Source organism: Fistularia commersonii, chromosome 11 (assembly GCF_037954325.1).
Source record: "Fistularia commersonii isolate RoL2024-O1a breed Wild chromosome 11, RoL_Fcom_v1.0, whole genome shotgun sequence".
NCBI classification, from domain to species: Eukaryota; Metazoa; Chordata; class Actinopteri; order Syngnathiformes; family Fistulariidae; genus Fistularia; species Fistularia commersonii.
In genome coordinates, this window is record NC_141294.1 from 635,062 (window position 1) to 657,095 (window position 22,034).

General features: G+C 49.2%; 1 protein-coding gene across 4 annotated transcripts in view; it reads left to right on the plus strand.

Moving 5' to 3' along the window:
- LOC147229176 (protein MTSS 1-like) overlaps positions 1 to 21,390 on the plus strand; it is a 41,609-nt gene extending 20,219 nt beyond the window's left edge. Inside the window, exons 4-16 of one of the 4 annotated variants that reach the window (XM_086156006.1) lie at positions 7,000 to 7,084; positions 8,079 to 8,170; positions 8,362 to 8,436; positions 13,325 to 13,482; positions 13,630 to 13,737; positions 13,834 to 13,931; positions 15,008 to 15,284; positions 16,075 to 16,182; positions 16,553 to 16,810; positions 16,968 to 17,210; positions 17,496 to 17,655; positions 17,731 to 18,012; positions 18,167 to 21,390. In XM_086156006.1, the coding sequence (XP_086012132.1) occupies positions 7,000 to 7,084; positions 8,079 to 8,170; positions 8,362 to 8,436; positions 13,325 to 13,482; positions 13,630 to 13,737; positions 13,834 to 13,931; positions 15,008 to 15,284; positions 16,075 to 16,182; positions 16,553 to 16,810; positions 16,968 to 17,210; positions 17,496 to 17,655; positions 17,731 to 18,012; positions 18,167 to 18,702 (2,480 nt within the window). In that variant the 3' untranslated portion in view covers positions 18,703 to 21,390. The remainder of the gene's footprint in view (positions 1 to 6,999; positions 7,085 to 8,078; positions 8,171 to 8,361; positions 8,437 to 13,324; positions 13,483 to 13,629; positions 13,738 to 13,833; positions 13,932 to 15,007; positions 15,285 to 16,074; positions 16,183 to 16,552; positions 16,811 to 16,967; positions 17,211 to 17,495; positions 17,656 to 17,730; positions 18,013 to 18,166) is intronic. The other 3 variants (XM_086156008.1, XM_086156009.1, XM_086156007.1) reach the window with 3 other exon arrangements.
- Positions 21,391 to 22,034: the final 644 nt, after the last annotated feature.

Genomic DNA, 22,034 nt, shown 5'->3' on the forward strand with positions numbered 1-22,034 from the left:
GCGTGCGGCATAAATGGGGAATGACGGGAATGACGTGGGGGCACGCCGTCGCTCGCTAAGCAAACGTGAAAGAGGCGCACAGAATAATGGCCGCATTTGCCGGCTATCTTTTCTTGTTTATCCGTGGCCTCTGGACCTCGTTAGCATTCCCGCTGCAGAACCACACGCAGGTGGAAAACGTTTCGCTTCCCTGGAACGGCTGCTCTCCGCCGTCCATGTAGCTCCTCACATTCCACCATGGCACGCCGCTCTCCTGTGTAAATAAGTTTTATATGATTGCTTCTCTACGTTTCAGTTCTGAATCCCATCTCAATATTTAGTGCAGTAATTTCATTCGAAATGGATCCGAAATTGGATTTTATTGTTGACTTTGTGAAAAGAATTGCTAAATGACCGTCTTGCCTGTGGCAGATCTAGTTGGAGAGCTCATCTGGAAAATTGCAGAACCTCTCTCAGGTTCCCGATTTCATCAAATGACGTTCTCGCTCGATACCAGCATCCCAGTTCGATGTGGATGGAGAAGGCGTGGATTTGTTGCCGTCCGTTCAAAATACACGTTTTTACTGGGCTCAACTCTTGAGGTGATCGGGGCGCTGCCCACACGACGCATGCTATGGATCGGTAGCTTTGCATTAATCCTTCCATCGCTCTCGTTTCCCACACAAATGGAGAGGCGAGTGGAGGCACGCAGAAAGGTTTCCCATCGGGAGGAAGAGGGGATGAAGAAAAGGCGGGGTCGGGAAAATAATGGATCGGTCAAGAGGGGTTGAGGAAATTAGTAGGAGAGGCACAGGTAAAAGGAGAACCGGGATCGGGGCAGGGTCCGAGTGGAGAGGAGGAACAGGACGGTCGAGATGGAGACGATGGAGATGCAGCCTCCGGCAGCGGAGGGGAACGGAAAGGAGGGAAAGGCAACGCGCGTCCTCCGCATTACTATTCAAGATGCATTTCACTGCATTGCAGTGGCACACTGACACACATTCACAGCTACAGTACACAGCAGCGCTACAGAGGTCGCATCTAACACCCATACATCTGCACATTTGGAGTCAGGAGGAAAATCGGCAACACGAGTCGACAGATTACTCGACCACGAAGCAATAAAGTGAACTCCCACTGTCTGCATGCATGGACCGCGGGCTGGTTCCTTATTTCGGCCGCGATGCGAACGATTCCCTCGGTATGGTGGTTTTAAACGAGACCTGTGACGGGCGCAGGAGGCTTTTTGTCTTCGGAGCCTGGGCACGGTATGTTGAGACTTCCAAGGAGCTATGATGACGCCGTTTAGCAGTTTACGGTCCTCACCTCTTTGCACATTGTTTTATCTACTCCCAAGTGCACCATAGGAAGCTCCTTGCCAAGTCTGGAAATGTTTTCAATCCTGCACTAATGTTGCGAATTCAGTACGTGCCCATTCGATGCCATTCATAAGTGTTTTTGATGCCTGCCTGCTTGAACCAGAACCATTTTAATATTGAGAAATGCGCGATCATCTTGTAAATGGAATGCAGAAAGTGCATCCGGAAAGGACTTCCGTTATTTCATTCACATTTTTCATGTTTCAACACCCCCCCTTTCCTTGCCCTGCGTTTGGGTGACAGCTGCTGGAAGACGCAGTCAGACAGCTTTCTGTATGTCAGCACCACAAGTCACACCACAGCAGGTGTGTGTGTGTGTGTGTGTGTGTGTGCATTTCCTCGTGCACTGATTTGCATGCGGCGGTGCCCATTGACGCTCAACTTGCTGACTGTGTGTGTGTGTGTGTGTGTGTGTGTGTGTGTGTGTGTGTGTGTGTGTGTGTGGTGAGACAGACATGCAGACTGTCTGTCATCAGCCATTGATGAATTAAGAGGTGAGCTCGGTTCCCAAGTAGGCCAGAGCAACTGAGAGGACAGGCTATTCTAAGCTTTCTACTTTCATCTACTGTTACCTCCAGTAGATAGCATAACAAATCAGCCATCCAGGACTTCCATTAATTAAACCCTTGAAAGTGTAGCGTCAGACAGACAGTGAGGACAGATCGGTGGATGCGATGGTAGGTCGTGTCTGCGCTATGTGGGTGGCTCCATCTGGGCATGCCAACTGTTCGGCTCGGGCTGCGTGCCATTTGAAAAATAGGGGAAATGGGATTTCTTTTTTCCATCGCAGAAATGCAGTTCAATGCAGAAATGCATCGCTGGTAGACTTGATTTATTTTTGCCGTCACTCAAAGAACGTTGCTCTTTTAGCATCTCTGCTCCAACGCGCACAAGCATGCAGAACGCATCAGTTGGAAAACAAACAAAAATCTCTCCTTCTCCAGCTCTCTAATTAGTGAGTTACCTCTGTCCAGCTGGGTTAGTGCGTTTGCATCCAGCTGTACGGTCTCCAGTCTCTTATCAGTGCAACCACTGGCCCGGAGTTAACGGCGACCATCTGGTGCCCGTGCAGATATTTGCATCCAGCTAACCGGGCCGGGCCAAATTACCCTCTTTCTCTCGGCGTTCTTTTTTTCCTTTCTCCTTATCGCTCTCGTCCTCGTCGGCCTTTAATGAAAGATAGGCTTTCCCCCAGCATTTTCCGAGCTCGCCGTTTCTCCTCTCCTTCTGCCGGTTCCTCCCTTCGCTTTCATCTCAGCGTCTCTATAATCATGACGATGATGAGCTGAAATCAGTGCAAGATGCAGGCCGTGGTCGTGCGTACGGCATGCATTCTTCAGTGGCTCTACCAGAAACACAAACGGTCCTCCAACGTTTGAGTGGAATTGACATAAGGCCGTCATCATTTGCTTACATTGCCATGCTGAGCTACGTTGGGTTCATATTCTAGAAGTCTTCTTTAAATCTGTAAATAAATTGGACTGGAAGTCCGATGATATGCTGAGATCTTCTGCTGGATCAAAAATGAAATGGAAAATGAGAATTATAATGCACACTGAAAAAGTGACTTCCTGCTGTATTGATTTCTTATGGATGGTTTCATCAAGCGTCCGGTCTCGTCATGTCTGGGATGCAACCTGAGCCTTTCCGGGGTTCAAATATTGTCTGTATCCGTGTAGTTTTGAAGTATATTCCCTCATTGCATCAACAACCCCCGGTCGTACCGTGTCGTCCGGGAAAGTTGGACTCAAATTCAAATCTTGAAGTTGCAACAAGCCTGGAGGCCCTCAGTGTCGGTCAAACAGTTAAAGAATTTTAAAAGGAATTTCGAAAGCCGGTACGATGTTTTCTCCTGTTTTTCTTTTAGATGTTTACAGTAGTGAGTGCAGCGGTTGTGAGTTGTTCTTGAGGTGATCCTTGAGGGTGTCCGTGGAAGAGCCGCAGTTTTGGATCTGCGTAGCAGAGAACGGGTTGCCAACATCTTTGATTCGCACCTGGAGTCCCGCTCGCTTGTATTCATCTCTTATTCGCATCTCAGTCGTTTTAGATGACAGGACGGAATATTTGAAGAGCCGTTCCTGTTTTCTCCTACTTTCTCAGCATGAGGCGAAGATCATGCTGGCAGGACAGGGAATGTCATTTGGACATTACATTACATGACACCGAAGCAGACAAGCCTCCATCAGAGAGCCCAGCGTTGGAGTTAGATCATAGTTACATCCCGCAGAATATACAGACTTTATTCCTGGCAAAAATATAAATGGCACAGATTTGGCAAATAATTTCTAATGTGCACAAGAGTTAGTGCTTGCAAACCGGTCCGGGCAGTGGTTGAACAACTGCTACCCGCATCACAAATATGGCTGTGGACCCGAGTTTTCTGCTTCCCAGCGCTCTGGCAGCTTGTTGTTTCTCTCCTTCATTGCCACAATAAATTGTGTAGAGCAGGGAGTTGTGTTATTCTGTGAGGTTTTATGGCAGTTGGCATCCGCAGCGCCGCATTACTTCCAGGTGCATGAAGTCAGACACCAAGATGTTATCCACCGGTTTTTCAAAATAAAACGCGACCGAAGCTCCACCGTAATCTGTACATTTTATCAGCCTGATTTAGTTCATTGCAAACGCTGAAACAAAGTCTAGTCATTTTTAAAAAAAAATTTAATGGATGACAAAATGGTCATTATAACACAACGTGGACCAAACTTCATTCACTATACAAGTGGGATCTCGAAAAATGATTGCGATTTTTATTAAACATAAAGCTTCTTAGCCGTTATGACCGCTTAAAACTTTTTGCAAAATGTTCAAATCAGCCAGTCCGTGCAAAAAATAAAGTAATAATCATCCCACTGCTGAAACTCTCCCGGAGGACTTGAGGTCACACTGAAGACAGACCAAAACCGCGATGTGGACGGATCCGGTGCAAACAAGGCTTTGTCGGGAATATGAGAAAACAAGTATGTTTTTCAGCTTTTACGACACGCATCCAAGAGTCGCCTATGTTGTAGTAAGTACACCTGTCTCTAAGATGAAATGGGGAACTCTTTTCAAAGAAGGGAGAGCGGTCGTCGTACGTTATCACAGCTGCTGCGCTTGATAAGACATCTGTTATTGTTAGCGTCTAATATTTTTTAATCATGGAATACACAGGCGGGATTGTGACGGGTTTCGTCTGTGAGCCCAAACTGACAGGATAAACCCCGTTGTAGACGGATCAAGATGAGCGTGAACCAAGTTGTGAAAAACTGATCGTACAAAAATTAGCAACACGGCATATCGGGACCATTTTTGTGCTTTTTGTCCCCCCCGAACGTCCGGGTACTGTTTTCTTTCTCGCTTGGATAAAGGAACAGCCCATTTCCCACTGTTTGATAACAAAGGTGGTGCTCGTTGTGTCTGCGTTCTGTGTCGTCAACTGTCGGGGATGCAGGTGTGTTTACAAGCTTCACAGCGCCATGCTACGCTGCAGCTCTTTCTACTGACGGCTAGTGAGTAGACGCTCGCGTGCACGTAGGTCGTCAGTGCGGCCTGGCAACGCTACGCTTGGCTTTTGCCCTATGAGTGACCGTGCACGTACACATGTGTGTCCAACAGACGGCTGGAACCGCCAGTGATGCTATTTCTGTGCAGGGGTCACGTAGTGCTAGACGGGGTAGACGATGTGTTGTGCGCGTCTGCAGCCACTTTGTCCTGCAGACGGCGAACCGGGCTTCCCAGAACGCGCCTGAAATCCAAGATGGGAAACTACCGACACGAATCGTACTTCACGCTCCCTTCAGATCGGTGGATGTTTCTTCGGATGTGATTAAACATGCTAATACAAAGAAATAATCCCTCTGTTTAAATCACACGCATTTTAACAATGCGCACCCTGTTTTGTAAAGTAATTTTAACACACAAGCTGCCCAGCACATGTTTCATCATATCATCACAAGCATGTGGATTATATGTTTTTCAAAAATGCTGATAAATCAGTCGCTTTACGTAAAATAATAATGGGCTAACTGGCAAACACCGGCGCTGCTTGAATGGATACAATGACTTATGCCGTTTCCAAGGCAACAGTCATCACAGAGGCGTATTGTGTAGCTACCTGGAGTGCTCATGGAAGGCAACGTCTTGTCATACGCTCATTCCAGCCGCAGGCACATCTGTCTCTATATTCACCGAGCGTGAGCGAGATTCTCGGAGAGACAGCGCTGACGACGCGTCGGACATCGAAGGAGTTGAAGAAACCTCACCAAATGTGTCTCTAGTAATCTTGCGGACTCACCCGCCCTATGCTGTACTGCTAACGGGAGATTTACTTTCCCCGACGCGCCTCCCATCACGTCCAGATGTGTGGGTGGAGTACGAGCAAATGAATAATCGTCCCAAACCCAAGTCCCTCTCCGACAGCACCGGCCCCGCTTTTTTAAAAGGACCGTGGCCTCCGTGTGGCGGCTCGCCTCCTATCAGCCGCACCCTCTGCAACAACAGGCGGCTATTGTAAGATAGAAGTTGGTGAATGAAATGACAGATGGGTGACTAAAAAAGACCAAACAGGAATGAACAAGCGTCATAGTGTTATATAACAGAAAGCGTCCACGCTCTGCAGCGGTTGCTATTCGTCACACTGCAATAACACTGAACGGTCATTATGACAATGAGGGGATTTGTAGACTCACTTTGGTCACGCCGTCTCACTGGGACTGAAGTAAATTATAGGTTGTTGGAAGGTGCTTGAGGGTTTTACATCGGCTTACAGACTAACTTCATTCTGTTTTCTCTTGTTTTTTTCACTTTTACAATTCCAACATGCTCACTTGTCTCCTTAACATTGGACATCCCTGTTCTTCCCCAACGAGCGGTTTGGTTTTTTAGAACTCCGGCCATTTTTGGTGCGTGTGTGTGTGTGTGTGTGTGTTTGCGTGTATGAGTGTGTGTCTGAATGAGCGAGAGCGAGGGACGGCTCTGCTTTACGGACTTTACCGACCACGGGGGGGGGGGGGGGGGGGTTCACACCTCTCATCGGCACACACACACACACACACACACACACATAGTGGATCATTCTGATTCTCTGACACAGACTCCTACAAGATCCTACTGCTCCCACTGTCTTGTTCTCACGCACAAAAACACATGCAGACTCAGACACAGATTAGTACTTTGGTCCTGCAGAGAAACTGGCGAGTCATACTGAGCAGCCAGACAAAAGTGCTGTCAATCAATGTCACCTCGCTGCTTCGCCGTCTAGCCGGGGGCCGACTAGAGAACAGCTAGTCAGCTCGTGTGAAAGAAACGACTAGTCTCCGAAACACGAGACGTGACTTCATCTTTTCCCTTGAATTTGATATAGTGTATGTGTCAGTCGTGCATCAGCTTTTGTCTGCGTTTGTGTTGAGTGACATCCCGACCCTTTATGTTCCTCGATGTATTTATTGTATGTTCCTAAGTAAGATTGTCACATTTAAGATTTCCAGCTTTCATTTTTTTTTTTCCTCACAAGATAAAAACCAGGCGTCGCTCGGTCATGCATTTGTTTATCACCGAGCTCGAAGCCGGCTCGACGTCCGACGTTTAGCCAGACGGTCGGTCGACTTTTCCCCGCGACCCCGAATGAAAAGCTCATGTTGTTTGTGGTCTCAATGTCTTTCAGGCGGGACCAGAGACATCGGATCCGCTTTGACCAGGATGTGCATGAGACATCGCAGCATAGAGGCCAAATTCAAGCAGTTCTCAATGTAAGGTTCATTCACACCCTTTTCCTTCTTTGCACGTCACGCCACTTATATTTTCGAATATGGCAACACGCGGGGGCAAATATTTGCTAGCGATACAGGCTAGTTTGTCTTCATACGGTCCTTTCAAAATTCTCATCTCTTGACACTTTCGAGTAACCGGTCGTCGTAATTATCGCTCTTCACAAACGGTACAAAGTGGGTGGATTCCCTGCGTGGCATGGTCTTACCGCACGGTCAGCGCCGTTTGACGCTAACAGCGGGCGCTACAATAAAATTGTGACTTGTTATTTCAAGATATCCTCTATCCATTAACACGGCGTGTGGCGTCTGTGCGTGAGACAGTACGGGGACAGAGACAATTTGTCTGGCGGCGCAGGCATCTGTAAGGCGTCCATGTCGACACACACACACACACACACACACACACCGCTCAGACAAGGGCCCCTCTAATTCTGGATGGCATTTGAGCAGAGATTCCTCTGGGATCTCCATAGCATGGGCTGTAAAGATGGGGGGCTGTGCTCGCCCACCACCCACTGACATCCACTTTGGCCAAATATCTGAAAGAGCGGGGCGTCTAATTTTAGTTTAATGCGTTAAGCCTGCAGCTGCCGAACTCTCACGGCTTCTTAAACACACTCATAAATACATCTTGGAGGGCCGGCGCGGTTGAGTAATGATTGACAGACATGACTGCACAAGCCTCTTAAATCCTCCCGCGACCCGCGGTCAGACCCGAGCGCCGCCTCCGCCCTCTTTCCCGTTAATAATTGATCCAGCGCCTTGAGTATCCGAGTGCATGTGCCGCTCGCATTCGGGCCACCTACTCATAACGGATCCTGTTTGACGTTTCCGTTATTTTCGATCCAAGTTACAAAGTTGGGCCGCTCCCCCAAAAAGGAAGACGTCTTGCCTCGAGCGGTGACACGGAAACGCGCCGGTAAATCGTACCGTCGGTCAAAATGGCCTCCTGAGCAAGGTGGTGTTTTCCCAGGGTCTTCCTGGAGGCCCTGATCAATCCTCTACAAGAGCAGATGGAGGAGTGGAAAAAGGGGGTCAGCACTTTGGACAAGGACCATGCGAAAGGTGAGGCGAAGAAAGGGGTCGTGCACAATGCATGATCGGGATGAATAATTCCCTGCGCAGATATTCTCCGTTTAGCTTTCGCTGTGTTTCAATGTATTTGGCGTGTTGTCGAGTACCATACGAGCTGACATTGAATTCAATGAAAGCTCCGCCTGAAACCTAATTCTATTTTCCATTTCCATTTGAATCAGAGTATAAAAGAGCTCGACAGGAGATCAAGAAGAAATCCTCAGACACGCTGAAACTTCAGAAGAAAGCAAAGAAAGGTAAGTAAGCGAATTAAAGTTGTCTATTTAAAAAGACGGGCGTGGTGGCGATTCAGCCAATAACACTTTTTGTCATCTACTCCTAATGATTTAGCTTTTAATTGCGCCTCAATAGAATGCAATCGAAATTTTCCATAGTTCCTTCGGATAATACATGCCCAAAACTTTTATTGAGTCTTACGTGCTTTTACCAAAACCCAAAGCAATGAATCTCCCGCGCCGTACTCCATCGGAATAGGAAACCAAATATTGGCCCGATGACGTGAAGGATGACCTCGCTGTCTATCAGGAGAGGAGCTGAGGAACCCGCTTTGGAAGCTCAGAGATGAACAACTGTAGGACAATATGGAAGTGTGTCGAACATCTGTGGCCAAACGGGAGTTAAATGTTTCTTTATTTCTCAGGAATCTTCTCTGCTTGACTGATCTGGATTTCAGGTGGATTGAGTGACTTGTGTATAGATTCATGCACGAGACCCGAATGTGCTTTTATTCTATGCAAGCGGTCATCAAATCTGGCCTGATGTTCCTTCAGCGCTGGTTTACTTTTACAAACAGAGACCGTCTAAGTAATGGAACTTTTAAAATAGCCCTCGGATAAGAAAAATAAAAGCGAACCCCTTGTGAATAAAGAGGTCAATTTAAACCTCAAGTGGGAGATAGTCCAAAATAAATATGAGAATTTAATTTGACAGCAGTGAAGTGTCTTGGGCATGTTTGTCCTTTCTGTTACAGACGTGGAGATCCAGTCTGGCTAAACATTACCTTACTTGGACAACACTTCTAGAGGGCAGGGGCTTTTTCCATCTACAGTCCTCTTGGCTCCGGCTTTACAAACACAACACCTACACTGAGGAAAAAATAGCACAGAAAAAAAGGATTAGATAAATATGCTGCCTGTGCGCTTTAAACACTGGTAACAGATGTTCAGAAAGGTCTTTTGCAAACATTATTAATTGTCTCTTCCTTTCTCCCTGTTTCTTGGTGTGTTTTGTTTTGTTCTTTTGCAACTTCAAGATCAAAAGATCAAGTGTGTTCGTTTTGACACGTGAGAAAAATGGTTAAGAATGATCATGCCTCTACCGTGTCAGCAAAGCCTTTTTATTTGAAATAATTATCCAGCCCCAATGTGAATAAATGGCACACTCGGTGAGGATGCAGACACTCGTGGCGGCATCTCAAGGACGTCGCTTTCGCTTTTTCTTTCTCCGTTCCCCGTTCCACGGTCTCTCTCCGCTCTCCCTCCGTGCTGCACTGCGGCCGACTCGCCGGGGAAGTCGCTCTGCCGAGCGGACTTCCTGTCCGAGGCGGTCGCTTACCATGTCATATCAAGGAAATTGGTTGCATCGTGAAGACGGCATGGTAAATAAAGACTTCATCGTAAAATACAAACGCCTTGTTCGATGTGTGCCGGCGTTCCAGCGGATGTGTTATCCATATTTCTGCGATATACAGATGTCAGAGCGTTTGTATCGTCAGAGCAATGTAGCGCAAGTCATACATCCCTCGTCGCTCTGTCCGTCCTGAGAAACCCAGGCCAAGGTTCAACCTTTTCACTGCGCCTTCCTTCGCCTCCTTTCCTTTGTCCTGTTATGGCTTTTCTCATTCTTGTTGTGTAGTTACACAGCAGGCACGCCCGGCCATCCTCTGCTCCCGGTCCCCTATTGGTTCCCATAAAAAGAAAATGGTGAAACGTTCTTCTCGAGAAGCGACTCGGGTTTGTTCCAGGTTCAGAGGTGTGGCGTGGAGACGACCGCCAAAAACACGCCGCCGGTTTTCGGACCGTCCCAGTGGGGGGTCGCTCCTAATTTACGCTTTGCCGTAAACTGCTGTGGCAGTGAAAACCATTCACTGACTTGAACTCAAATTGCATCTGTATTTACTTCTTGCAGATAGACTTCTCTGCAAGAAGACACCCATAAACTGTAACCCTGGTCCCCAAACCCAGTGCTCCCCATTTGTTGGTGGCGCCGCTGCCGTCAGCCTGGGCTGAGACCATCGCTCTCCTGTTAGATTTGTGTCTCGTGAGGGTTTTTTACCTCTGCTTTGCTAAGAAGCAGCCAATCATTGCGACTTAATGTAATCATTGGTCATGTGAAACTTTGAGCTGTCAATCGTGTGTGTGTGTGTGTGGGAGGGGGGGGGCAGCATGCATGCGCATTCATGTGATTTCGTGCAGTGTGTGTGATGAATGTGCGCGCACACGTGTGTGTGTGTGTGTGTGTGTGTGTGTGTGTGTGTGTGTGTGTGTGTGTGTGTGTGTGTGTGTGTGTGTGTGTGTGTGTGTGTGTGTGTGTGTGTGTGTGTGTGTGTGTGTGTGTGAGAGAGCGGCGGAAAGCCAAAGGGAGCACATGTATATGCATGTGTCGGCGCTGTCACTGAATTTCTGGCAGGTTGAGTTTGGTAAAAACAAGGATTGCGTAATCTTCCTGACTCCATGAGTCATTGTGCCTCCACGACAAACCTTTTTGTAAGTAGCTATTTTTGTGAAGTAAGAAACCTGACGAAATAGAAAAACAACAGGTCGTCCCTCAGACACCTGCTCGGGAATTTGAATATGAACCGTTTCCCGACGTTCAGAGAGAAGCTATCAATTTATTTCCCAAATGAACTTTTTTGCCCCTCAGCTCTGTTTCTAAGTATAATGCTGCAATTCAGCCAGGATTTCTCTTTAACAAACTCATTCATGGCATTAATGGAAATGAATCTTTATTTGCCGTCAGTTGAGAGAAGACGACATGATGGGAATAATCCCTTTTCAAACCCTTCCATCCACATGTGACGTTGTAAGTCTGTGGATTTTTTCCCAAGAGATGTTATCTTACTCGTGCGACCGAAAGAGTCAGAGGAAAGCGTGCTTCTTCTTCATGGGTCACGTGGAAATAATATGATGTTGATTGATACTCGTGCGTACGAGCAAAAAACAACCCAACAGAGAAAACATTGAGTTTCCCTCTGGCTCAGGCAAAGTACCTCAACTTATTGTAGTGTCTTTTCAAAACCGCAATGGTTATGTTAAGTAAACAGTCTGCCAAGTGGGAGAAAAGCAGCTTCCTCTTTTCACTTCTTTGCCAGTGAGACACCGCAGAATTTCTGGCTCTCGAATTTGAAATGTGACCTTTCCACCGTGAAGCCGACTGAGTCATGAGCTTGAAAATAATGCTAAAATATCGCATCTGTAATTTTGCGGCGGCGGCGGCTCCCTCGGCGTGGAGCTGTTGCCGATCATTAAAACGCTTCGTTTTTAACCGGACTTTTAATCATTCGGGATCATGACTTGATTTTATTGCGCTCAGTTTCCATGTCGCCAAGAGGCAAATGTTGCATGTCAGACCCGCGTCGGCGCCTCAGCCACGGTCGCACCGCCGATTCCCCGCGAACCTGACGCTTTTATCGGCGGTCAGCTCGTGGAGTCGGGAGAGACCGACCCAAGCTGCTCAACGGTGGGCCTGCAGGCCAGCGAGCGAGTGCTCTTTGCTGCTTCGTGTCGCTCCGTTCTCTTGTGTCTGTACAGACAGACGGACCAGAAAAAACATTTAGTATTCCTTTGCAAATGCATCGGGTCATCGGTTAACGTGACGAAAAACGCCTGCGAACTGCCTTTGGTTTTAACAGAAGCTGCACCGCATCAAATCCCTATGACTGGAAAAACCAGTTGGGAATTTGGCATCATCCTGCTTTGAGAGCAAACAGAAGGACCTTCCTCCACCCAAAATATTAGTCATTTACCGTTTGATTTCACGGTTTCTCACAATACTGAATTTGTGTGCGAGCCCAGCGACTTAACCGTTTGCTTGTTTTGCAATAACGCCGTGCTTTATTTGAAAAATTTCCAACAACGTTAAGCCTAGTGATTTTCCATCGCCTTCAATGTGTTTGACATCCACCTTTAATTGTAGTTTCACTGGCCGTTGGCAAGAAGTACTGAGCGCTGACCCGAGCAGACAGGTCGTCCTCACTAGAAGTCGGACATTTGTTTTCTATGGGGGGTATTTTTGTTTGAATGCCACTGATTCGCATTATTTAGAGACTCCTAAGTGATGCCCGCCAGAGGAGCCGGTTCTTTTACAAACACACCGCAAAGTCGTCCACTTCGGGTTTAACCTTGACTGAAGGAGTGTCTGCGTGCTGATGTTGGTGCGCGGATGTGCGGTTTGAACGGTTGGATCGTGTGCACCAGGCTGGGCGGACGCATGTCGCCCTGGGCAGCCGCCAGCCGCTCTGCCTCCGCCCAGATCTCAAGAGGGCTCAGCAGGCTTCAGGTTGTTCTCTATTAACATGGTGAAGCCCCACACCGTACAAGGGCACGCACAGCAGCGAATAACACCGTAACCTTAAGTTTCTCATTATGCTATGATATAGCTGTATTTACATATGCGTACGCACACACACACACACACACACACACACACACACACACACACACGATGACCAGATGGTCACAGACATAACAGGAACTCTTGCCATCCATGGAAAAAACACACACACTCACAGTTTCCCTCTCAAACCGCTTTAACCGCAGGCTAGTTTTTAAGTGTTTAAACAGCGAGATCTTTCATTGGTTTACCATAAAAGATTAAAAACCCCCCAAACAAGCAACAGATTAGCCTGGAGTTGTGTTTATGGTGCTCAGCACCTCTGAAACCAGGAGAGCCGGACAGCTTTGAGACGCAGAGCGACACTTGGGTGACGCTTCCAAAGGGAAACGCTTCCGCGGTAGAAGGCCAAGAAAACACGCCACTTCTGTGAGCTGCCATGGGCTTATTGTTTGCGCTCATCAAAAAAAGCTGTTTATTTCGCGCATTTGAAAGGTTTAATGCCGTTCCATAACTTTTCCCATCGCCATTTATCCTCCTTTTCTGCGTGTTGTGTGTTTTCGTGTGCGCCAGGCCGCGGCGATATCCAGCCCCAGCTGGACAGCGCCATGCAGGATGTCAGCGATAAATACATTCTTCTGGAAGAAGCAGAGAAACAGGCCTTGAGGAAGGCTCTCATCGAGGAGAGACAGAGATTCTGCTGCTTCGTCGCCATGCTTCGGCCCGTCGTGGTGAGAAACGTAACCTGTCGCTCGAGAGAAAAACCCGCTCGAAGCGTCCGCGCGTGTGTGACTACTGCCGTGTAATTTACGAGCGTTTACCGTGGTGGTGTCTTTCAAATGATAATGCATTGAGACGCCCATAAACGCTCCTTTCAGGATGAGGAGATCTCTTTGTTGGGAGAGGTCACCCATCTCCAGGCCATCTCTGACGACCTCAAAGCCCTGACCTCTGACCCCCACAAGCTTCCCCCTGCCAGCGAACAGGTGAGAAACAAAGATGAAGCTTTTCTCCAGAAAAAAGGACCCGAATCAGTCGGTGGCTCCGTCAGTAGCGCTGACCAGTTCCTCCGTTCCCGCCAGGTGATCCTGGACCTGAAGGGTTCGGACTACGGCTGGTCGTATCAAACGCCGCCTTCGTCCCCGAGCACAACCATATCCAGGAAGTCCAGCATGTGCAGGTAAACGGCCGCCGTAGGACACCTCGCGTCCCGGCCCTGTAAACCGTCGTCGGATGTAGTTTGCTCTCGAATCGAATGGCGTGGAATAAAATACAAATGTGTTCCAATGTATTTGGACAGACAGCCGGGACAGACGCGTCACTGCCCTGTTTTTTCAAGGTCGAACCTTATCAGTGGTTACACATTAACCCGGTGCTTTATTAAACGGTGCAAAGGAGGCGGTAGATGGGGATATAAAAAAGAAAGAGGAAAAACAAAGTGTATTGTTGTGTGTGTCTGCCACCCAGTGGTGGTTGTGAGCTGTGACTGACGCAGCTTTACCTCACGAAGCTGCATCGCTCTGTTTGACCTGCTGCAAGCGCTTCCCCCCAAAATGAAAAAGAAAAATTAAAGATTCCAAAGAAAGGGATTAGATTTCTGGGTCTTTTCATTTCAATTTCTGTTTCGGGGCGTTCTGCCATGCAGTAGAAATGATGGCGTGCGTTTGGTTATGCGTTAATTTATTCACAAATCAAACCATGTTTCGTACTTGGAATTAGTAATGAAGTATGATGATTTCCCCCCATTGCACGTTGTCTTTGTGTTTACGCCAAATAACGCTTAATTTTCATTTTTGTTTGTTTTGTTGTTTGCATTTTCTCAAAAAAACAAAAATCCTTGGCAGCATCAGTTCGAAGCAGCGGTTTATGTGCTGCAGACGTCCGATGTCTGGCTGACACTTTAGTCAGCGTCCATGCCGTTGCTATTTTTCTGTAGCATTTCTAGCACATACGGTGAAAGTCATGTGGAATCTTGCGTATTATTTTGTCCATTACGGCTTCGCTGCGATTATTATTTATCCGAGGCTTCCTGACGTGCCTCGGTCACTGGCCGCTGCATCTCGCTGTGCCGTGTTAATTGATTTCCTCCCCCGTCTCCTCCACCCTCTGCCCTCACCTTCCCAATGACTGCTTTTTAACTTGCTTAATATCATTTTTACTCCCATGTCTGGATGCGCGTTTGTCTCCTTGTGTCATGTGTCAATGTGTCTTCCTCCTCCGGAGCCTGATCATCATCCACTCCTTCCCCTTCCACAGTAGTCTGAACAGCGTTAACAGTAGTGACTCCAGGGGATCCGGCGGCTCTCACTCTCATTCTCCTTCCTCCTCTTCTTCCTCCTCCTCTTCGAACCACCTATTCCACCACCACCACCACCACCACCAACCCCGCCATCGGTACCGCAGCTCCACGCTGTCCCAGCAGGTCCCGGCTCGCCTCTCCAGCGTCTCGTCCCACGACTCCGGCTTCATTTCTTCATCGCACGACCAATACGCTTCGTCCAAATCGTCCTCGCCCATGCCCGCGGAAACAAAGGTAAGCAAAATGTTTAGCTCCTCGCACGTCGACGCCTATTTTGGAGTCGGACGATGAAAGCCGGGGCGAGAGCCTCTTTGCCGGCGGGAGCAGGCGTTTGTTCTCGTGACGCGGTGATTTTATTGCTATTATTATTATTATTTCCTAAACGGAGAGGAATTGAGTCTGCCGCCGCTCCACCGGGGGGGAACCGCCGTGACGCTCTGCGGTTCGGTTCCGGTCGGAGACACCGAGGCCTTGAACTGCATTCTAATTGACCGTAGCGAAACTAAAAGAGCAAATTGCAAAGTCAACAGCTACTGAGATCATGTCTGTGAACTGCCGCAAAAATAAAAGAGGGTATTCCAAAGACGGCGGGCGCTGAGGTCATGTCTGTCAGCGTGTCTCCGATACGTGCCGCTTCATTAGCGTGACGATAGCGGCCGGCGGGCCCGCGTTCAAGAAAACCCGGGGAAAAAAATTCAAATTGCTGCGACTTTCATTGCGTGACACAAAAATCTAAAGGCTGGAACCACTTTGCAGCCATCACGGCGGCCGGGATTTTCGTTGCCCTTGGAATCACGGCTCAGTGCACATCACGTGCACGCTTTACCTTCACACGCCTGCACGGCTGATTCATGGCTGAGATCTGTGGAAATGTTGCCTCCGCTTCCTAACAAACTTCCTGGCCCCGATGCCGACACGTCCGTGCTAATCTCTCTTTCTTCCTGTCCGCCTTTTATTCCTCCTCCTCCTCCTGCTGGTCCCGTTGTTTTCCGCTCCCCGCTTGCCGCTCCGCTCACCGTCCCAGCCTTGTCCCGGTTCCAGCTCCTCCGAGCCGTTAGAGACCGGGCGGCTTGTCGGCGACCTTCCTCCTCTGGCCGCCGCCGATGTCGCGGCTCAGCAGGCGACTGACAAGGTGAAACACCGGAGCTCCGCCCGACCCTCATCTTCCTTCCCGGTGAACGTGCGCTCCGTCCTCAACCCCTTCCTCGCTAAACCGCACGCCGGGCCGTGCATGTTTTCCCTCGCGCTGCGTAACACGCCGACAAGGCCGACCGCGCCGAGCGGTGACTCTCCGGGAAGGAGTTCAGCATCTTGGTTTATCCTTTTCACTGTGAACACGTGTTCCTTGTTATTATTATTTGTCTCATTTGTTTGATTTCCGCCCATAAATGTGGTCTCGCATATTGGTTTTATTTTATGCCATCTGTTATTCATCCCATCGTTTGTTTGTATTTTTGTTTCTTTCTGTTGTCGCCGCTCCTCCGACCGACACGCACGTCCAGTTGTCCAATGGTTTCGACCACTACGGGCCGGCCAACTCCCCGTACCTGCATAGCAACGGCGGGGTTCTGGGCTGCGGGTCCGGCACCGCCTTCCCCTTCCACCCCGCGTCCTCCCCGTCGTCGTCCTCCTCCTCCTCCTCCTCCTCTTGCCCCACGCGCCCGTGGTCCCGTCCCGCCTCGGCCCTGCTGCCGGACTACGCTCATTACTGCTCGATGGGCTCTCCCGCCGCGCCTTCGTCCCGAGTGCCCAGCTGGAAGGTTTGTTCACGGCGTCCGTCCAGACCGCCGCGTTCGCCGCCTCGTTGTGTCTCTTTTCCACTCCGGTACTTCTTTCGAAGCCCTAAAAAGCGAAGAGACGGATGTGAATCGCCGACCCGAGGCATCCGCGGGAGAACTCATTAGCCTTTCTTTTCAGGACTGGGCTAAACCGGGGCCGTACGATCAGCCCATGGTCAACACGCTGCGCAAGAAGAAAGACAAAGAAGCCCCGGCCGCCGTGGACGGCGCCGGCGGCAGGAGTAGTGGAAGCAGCGCCCCGGGCGCCGCCTCGCTCCCGCTCTCCCCCTCGGCTCCGGCTCCGGCTCCGGCGGCGCAGCAGACGTCCAACCAAATGACGTCGGCGGACGAGAGAAGCGGGACTTCGGCCACACCAGTCAAGGTCGGTTTGACGGTCAGGAGTTCGACAGTCGCTCACGAGTCGCGGGCGGTTTCTGCTGACTCCTTCTCACGCTTGAGCAGCTGCAGGCGGATGCCCTTTGGAACAGCACAGTAGCTAATCATGCTAACAACTTCAGAAGACGTATGATACGAATAGGAGCGTCTACAATTTACATTCACGTTATTCCGCTTTTTTTGAGAAGCGTTTGGACCATAGGAAATGATGTCTGGGAAATGAATTGACATTTCTTTTATTCTTTGCTTTACCGTTGCTGGATTCCTCCAGAGTGCCGAGCTGGAGGACCACGAGGAGCTGACCCTCGCCCTGTCCAGGAGTCTGGAGCTGGACACGCAGCGGTCCAGTCGGGACTCGATCCAGTGCTCCAGCGGTTACAGCACGCAGACCAACACGCCGTGCTGCTCCGAAGACACCATCCCTTCACAAGGTAGCGTCAACAAAGACGCGTCCCGAGTGGTTTTTCCCGTTCAATGCGGTTAAATCCTTATTTCCTCCTCTCTAGTATCCGACTACGATTACTTCTCGATGGCCGGGGACCAGGACCCGGAGCAGGAGCCGGCCGATTACGACAAGTCGTCCACCATCCCCAGAAACAGCGACATCGGGCAGTCGTACCGTCGGATGTTCCAAACCAAGCGTCCGGCGTCCACGGCCGGCCTGCCCAGCCCTCAGGGCGCCTACGCCGGGCAGGCGGCGTACCCCGCCGGGGCCTACCCTCCCACGCCCATCCACGCCGCGGCTTATCCGTCCGCACCGGCCGGGCCTTATCCCACGACCCCTACAGGTAGATCACGGTCACGGACGTGCGTTTCGAAACGTCACACATATATCTCGCGGTCACTTCTGCAGGTGTTTCTGCACTCTAGCGGCGGCCAGTTCTCCAAAGTTTATCAATTGGGAGTCGATTCGAGCGGCATTTTTGTTTTGTGTAATTGCAGGCTCTGCCGGTTCCGGCCAGGGATTCTACCCCGGCTCCCATAACGCCTCTGGCTGCTACTCCTCGGGCCACGGGCCGGTCATTGTAACCCCTGGGGTGGCCACCATCCGCCGCACCCCTTCTTCAAAACCCTCCGCTCGCCGCTCGGGCTCGGTGGTCGGGGCGGGTCCCATCCCCATCCGCACGCCTGTCGTCCCGGTAAAAATCCCCACGGTGCCCGACATGACAGGAGCCGTGAACGGGAGCAGAAGCGCGGAAGAGCCGGGAGGCGGCGGCGGCGGCGGCGGCAGAGACTCCCCAGATTCGCCGACGTTCGCCAGGAGAGAAGACGGCGGCGCGCTACCCTTGGCATCGTGGAGCGGCCAGGCTACAACCAATCCTCCCGCCGTCCCGCTGGCCAACCAGCTCCCTCACGGCGAGATCGGGGGAGACGAGGCAGGAGAAGGACCGGACGGCAACATGCTGGTCGCCATTCGCAAGGGAGTGAAGCTGAAGAGGACCCTCACCAATGACCGCTCTGCGCCGCGCATCGCGTAACCGTGGCGGCGCCGCACGCAGGCGACCACAATCCTACAACACAGACTCCCCGCTGGTTTTCTTTGGTAAATGAGGTCAAACATTTTAGAAAAATATGTGCCGATAGACATTTACTTTGCCTCTCCGGGGAACCGTATGTTTTGAAATGTTTGGCGTGGGCTGTAAATGAGTTTTTTTTGGCATATCCTATCAGCGCACTGCCCGATTTCAGCAAAAAGTATTTGGTTCAAAAAGCTCCGAGGAAAGGAAAGAGCAAGTACCGCAAGCATCGAGCTCTTCCTTCCAAATGCAAAGCACATTTGGAGCTTTTCACACTCATGCAGGCCACCGTCTTCCTGGTGGCTGGACCCGGACAGTCTACGCTTTCCCTGTTTAACTTTAACAGCACGTACTGTGTATGTGCAGAAACACCCGACGTTCAAGATTGGCGTTCCGACATCCGGCGGCAAAGACGTCCGATAAGCCCTCCTCGGCGCGGGAACGGCGTTCGATCATCCGCTGGCCCGTCGGTGCGGTTCTTACTGTTGGAAGACGGCGATATTCAGGTGAAAGGGGGAGGAGCTGTGTTTGAACGTCCCCGTGTGTCTTCCAGACGGAAAACTCAATGAGACGGCAACTCTGTGTCCACAAAGCAAAGACTTTTGAGTTTTTAATTTGGAGTTCAAGTAAAAACGTGAAACACTCACGTGTCCAAACACAGATTGGCGATGGCGACGCCGCCACACCGAGAGACGGGATAAGTGGTGGCCTTTCTCGCCCCCAGTTTGGTACTTGTGTGATGTGTAAATAATGTTGCATGTCTTTGTCCCGGGGAAGAAGTTGCTACTTCCGTCCCTCTTCCATGTCCACAAAATCATTCAGCGTCACCAACCCATCTCAGACCGTCTCGTTCCAGGAGGGATATTTCACACAAATCCAGGATAATCGGCGGCCCGTGTTTTCTTCTGCAATATGAACTTCACCTCTTCATATTTATTTATTGAGCTGAATTGTGCACCTCATTGCCGTTTATAAAGTTACGCCTATATATTAGCCTCTTTTTGTAGCCTTTTTTTTTTTTGCGGCAGCACCGAGCCCTGCTGCGTTGCTGCCTTTTCCTCGCTCTTAATCTCACAAGTAATATATCTCTCATAAGAAGCAAAGGTATTCCCGCTCCGCATCAGATCTGTAGAAAACATTTTATAGACGGTGATAAGATATTTTATCAAGTGTTCTAGATGACACTAGTGACAAGCAGCGATTAATAATCGAAAAAAAATGAAACTGGACTTTGCTGCACGCATAGTTTGGAACCCATCATTTGAAGTCTAGATTTTGATATTTTGCATCAAAAGCAATAGTTGGGCAAGTCTGGTACTAATTTTTCTTTTTGTGTTTGATTTTTGTCATCCTAAAAGCTAAGAAGTCACCAAAATTATTGCATAGATTGATAAATAGGTATATATACATACACACATATATGTGTGTGTATGCATTTTTTTTTCCTCATTCTTTTATATAAGATGTTTTGGCAGCGTGAGGCTTTTCCTCGGGCTTCGGCATCACAAGACTGACTGCTAATAGTGAAGTGGTAAGTATTTTAAATCTCCGTTTCAGTTGAAGCACTGTGAGACCATGGCTACTACAAGATTTATCAAACTGTAAATATTTAGCTGAACAAGTAAGTCCAATAACTCACACACTTTTAATTTATTTTTTGCTCTTAAGTCTTTAATTTTTTTTCCTCCAACTTTTTTTTTTTTTACTTCTCTTAGTATGACACTTTCTTCTTTTTTCTTTATAAGTGCAACTCCAATCCAGTGATACGATTTAGATCTGAGAAGGATTACCGAAGTGTGGCTGTACTGCTATTATTTGTTATTTGTGTCCTGTATTTCAAACAAACCGCATTATAACGGGGTTGGCTGGTTTAAAAAGAGAAAAGTCTGCCTTCCGGCTCCAACGAGAGTTGAGGCCTCACGGCGGAAACACTCCCGTCGGTATTATGATTTGTGGCGTCCGTACGGTCAAGCTGCTCTCGGCCCTTTTAGAAAGCGTGCTTTTCCGCTTGTGTCAAGGGTGGAGGGATGTGCTGAGCCATTTGTGAATCTGAACATCTATTGTGGTCCTCCAGTTCTCTTGATGGGTTTATATTTGAACGCTTGCCACGTTTACCTCGACGCTTCGGCCGTCCGGTCCTCATTTCCCCGAACAGATCTGTGAACACGAATCGAGTGCGATAGCTTGAACACGGGACGCCCCTCGGTCCTCGATAAATCTGATGCTCCTGTCGAGTTAAATTTAAAGCCGGCAAATGTTTTGATTTGAAATTGTCGAGAAGTTTGAGTAAACTCCAAATCGCACGATTGTCAATCGTTTTTTCTTTCGCTTAGGGACGTCGACTTGTCCGAAATTTGTATTACCAAAGGGTAATGATGGTATTTAAAACGCTAGGTCAGCCTACATTATATCAGAGTTGCTCAATATATTGTTGACATTAGAAGGTAACGCTTCGTGGGGGTTCGAAAGTAAAGGATTTTAGGATTTGAGTCTGCGGATTTTATTTGTACTTTTTTAACCCCGAGGGGAGTTGACCTCTCCGTCTCGTCCCTGTACAGTTCAACATGCCGCGACGCCATTCTTTTCGGAAGAAGCTTGTTATTTTGTGTAATGACAGCTTTGTCGATATAATAAAAGAATACTAATGTGTGCGTTTGGTATTATTCCGCATCAAGATGCAGCCGTCCGTGCAAACTTTCAACTCCCGTGCATTGTACCGGTGTTCTTTTACTGTCGGCCACCGGGGGGCGCCGTCGCCCGGCCTTACCGTGACGCCCCGAGCCGATGTTTTGCTTCCCCTTGCTTAATAAATCTCTTGCTTTCCTCCGAGGCCTGAAAACACTTGTCTGATCAATTTAATGAATGAATCTGCCGCTCGGGAAGAAACCCCGGACTGGAAAAAAACCCCGGCCAGTGAGGTCGTCGCACACGTCAAAACACACACAAATGGGAACAACGTACTTCTTCTTTTTCTGCAGGGCTTTGCATTCCTGGACACGTAACTTCCATTCGGTGTCATATCTTCTCCAGTCTGGCCAAACGGCCCGAGTATTAGCGGGCCGGCCGGCAAAGGCGGGCTCTCGGAGGTCAAGGGTCGCACCGGGGTGCTTCACGAAGGGGTGTTTTTGTCTCACCGTCATTTGTCAAAAATCCACAGATGATTTGGACCTCTGTATTTGGACCAGAAAGTGCCTCTACGGTTTCCAACCTTGGCGTCCTTTGACCCAGAACCCCCAAACATATCCGAACCATCTCGGTCTTCATTTCATGTTAGACCTATAGGTCTTATTTCA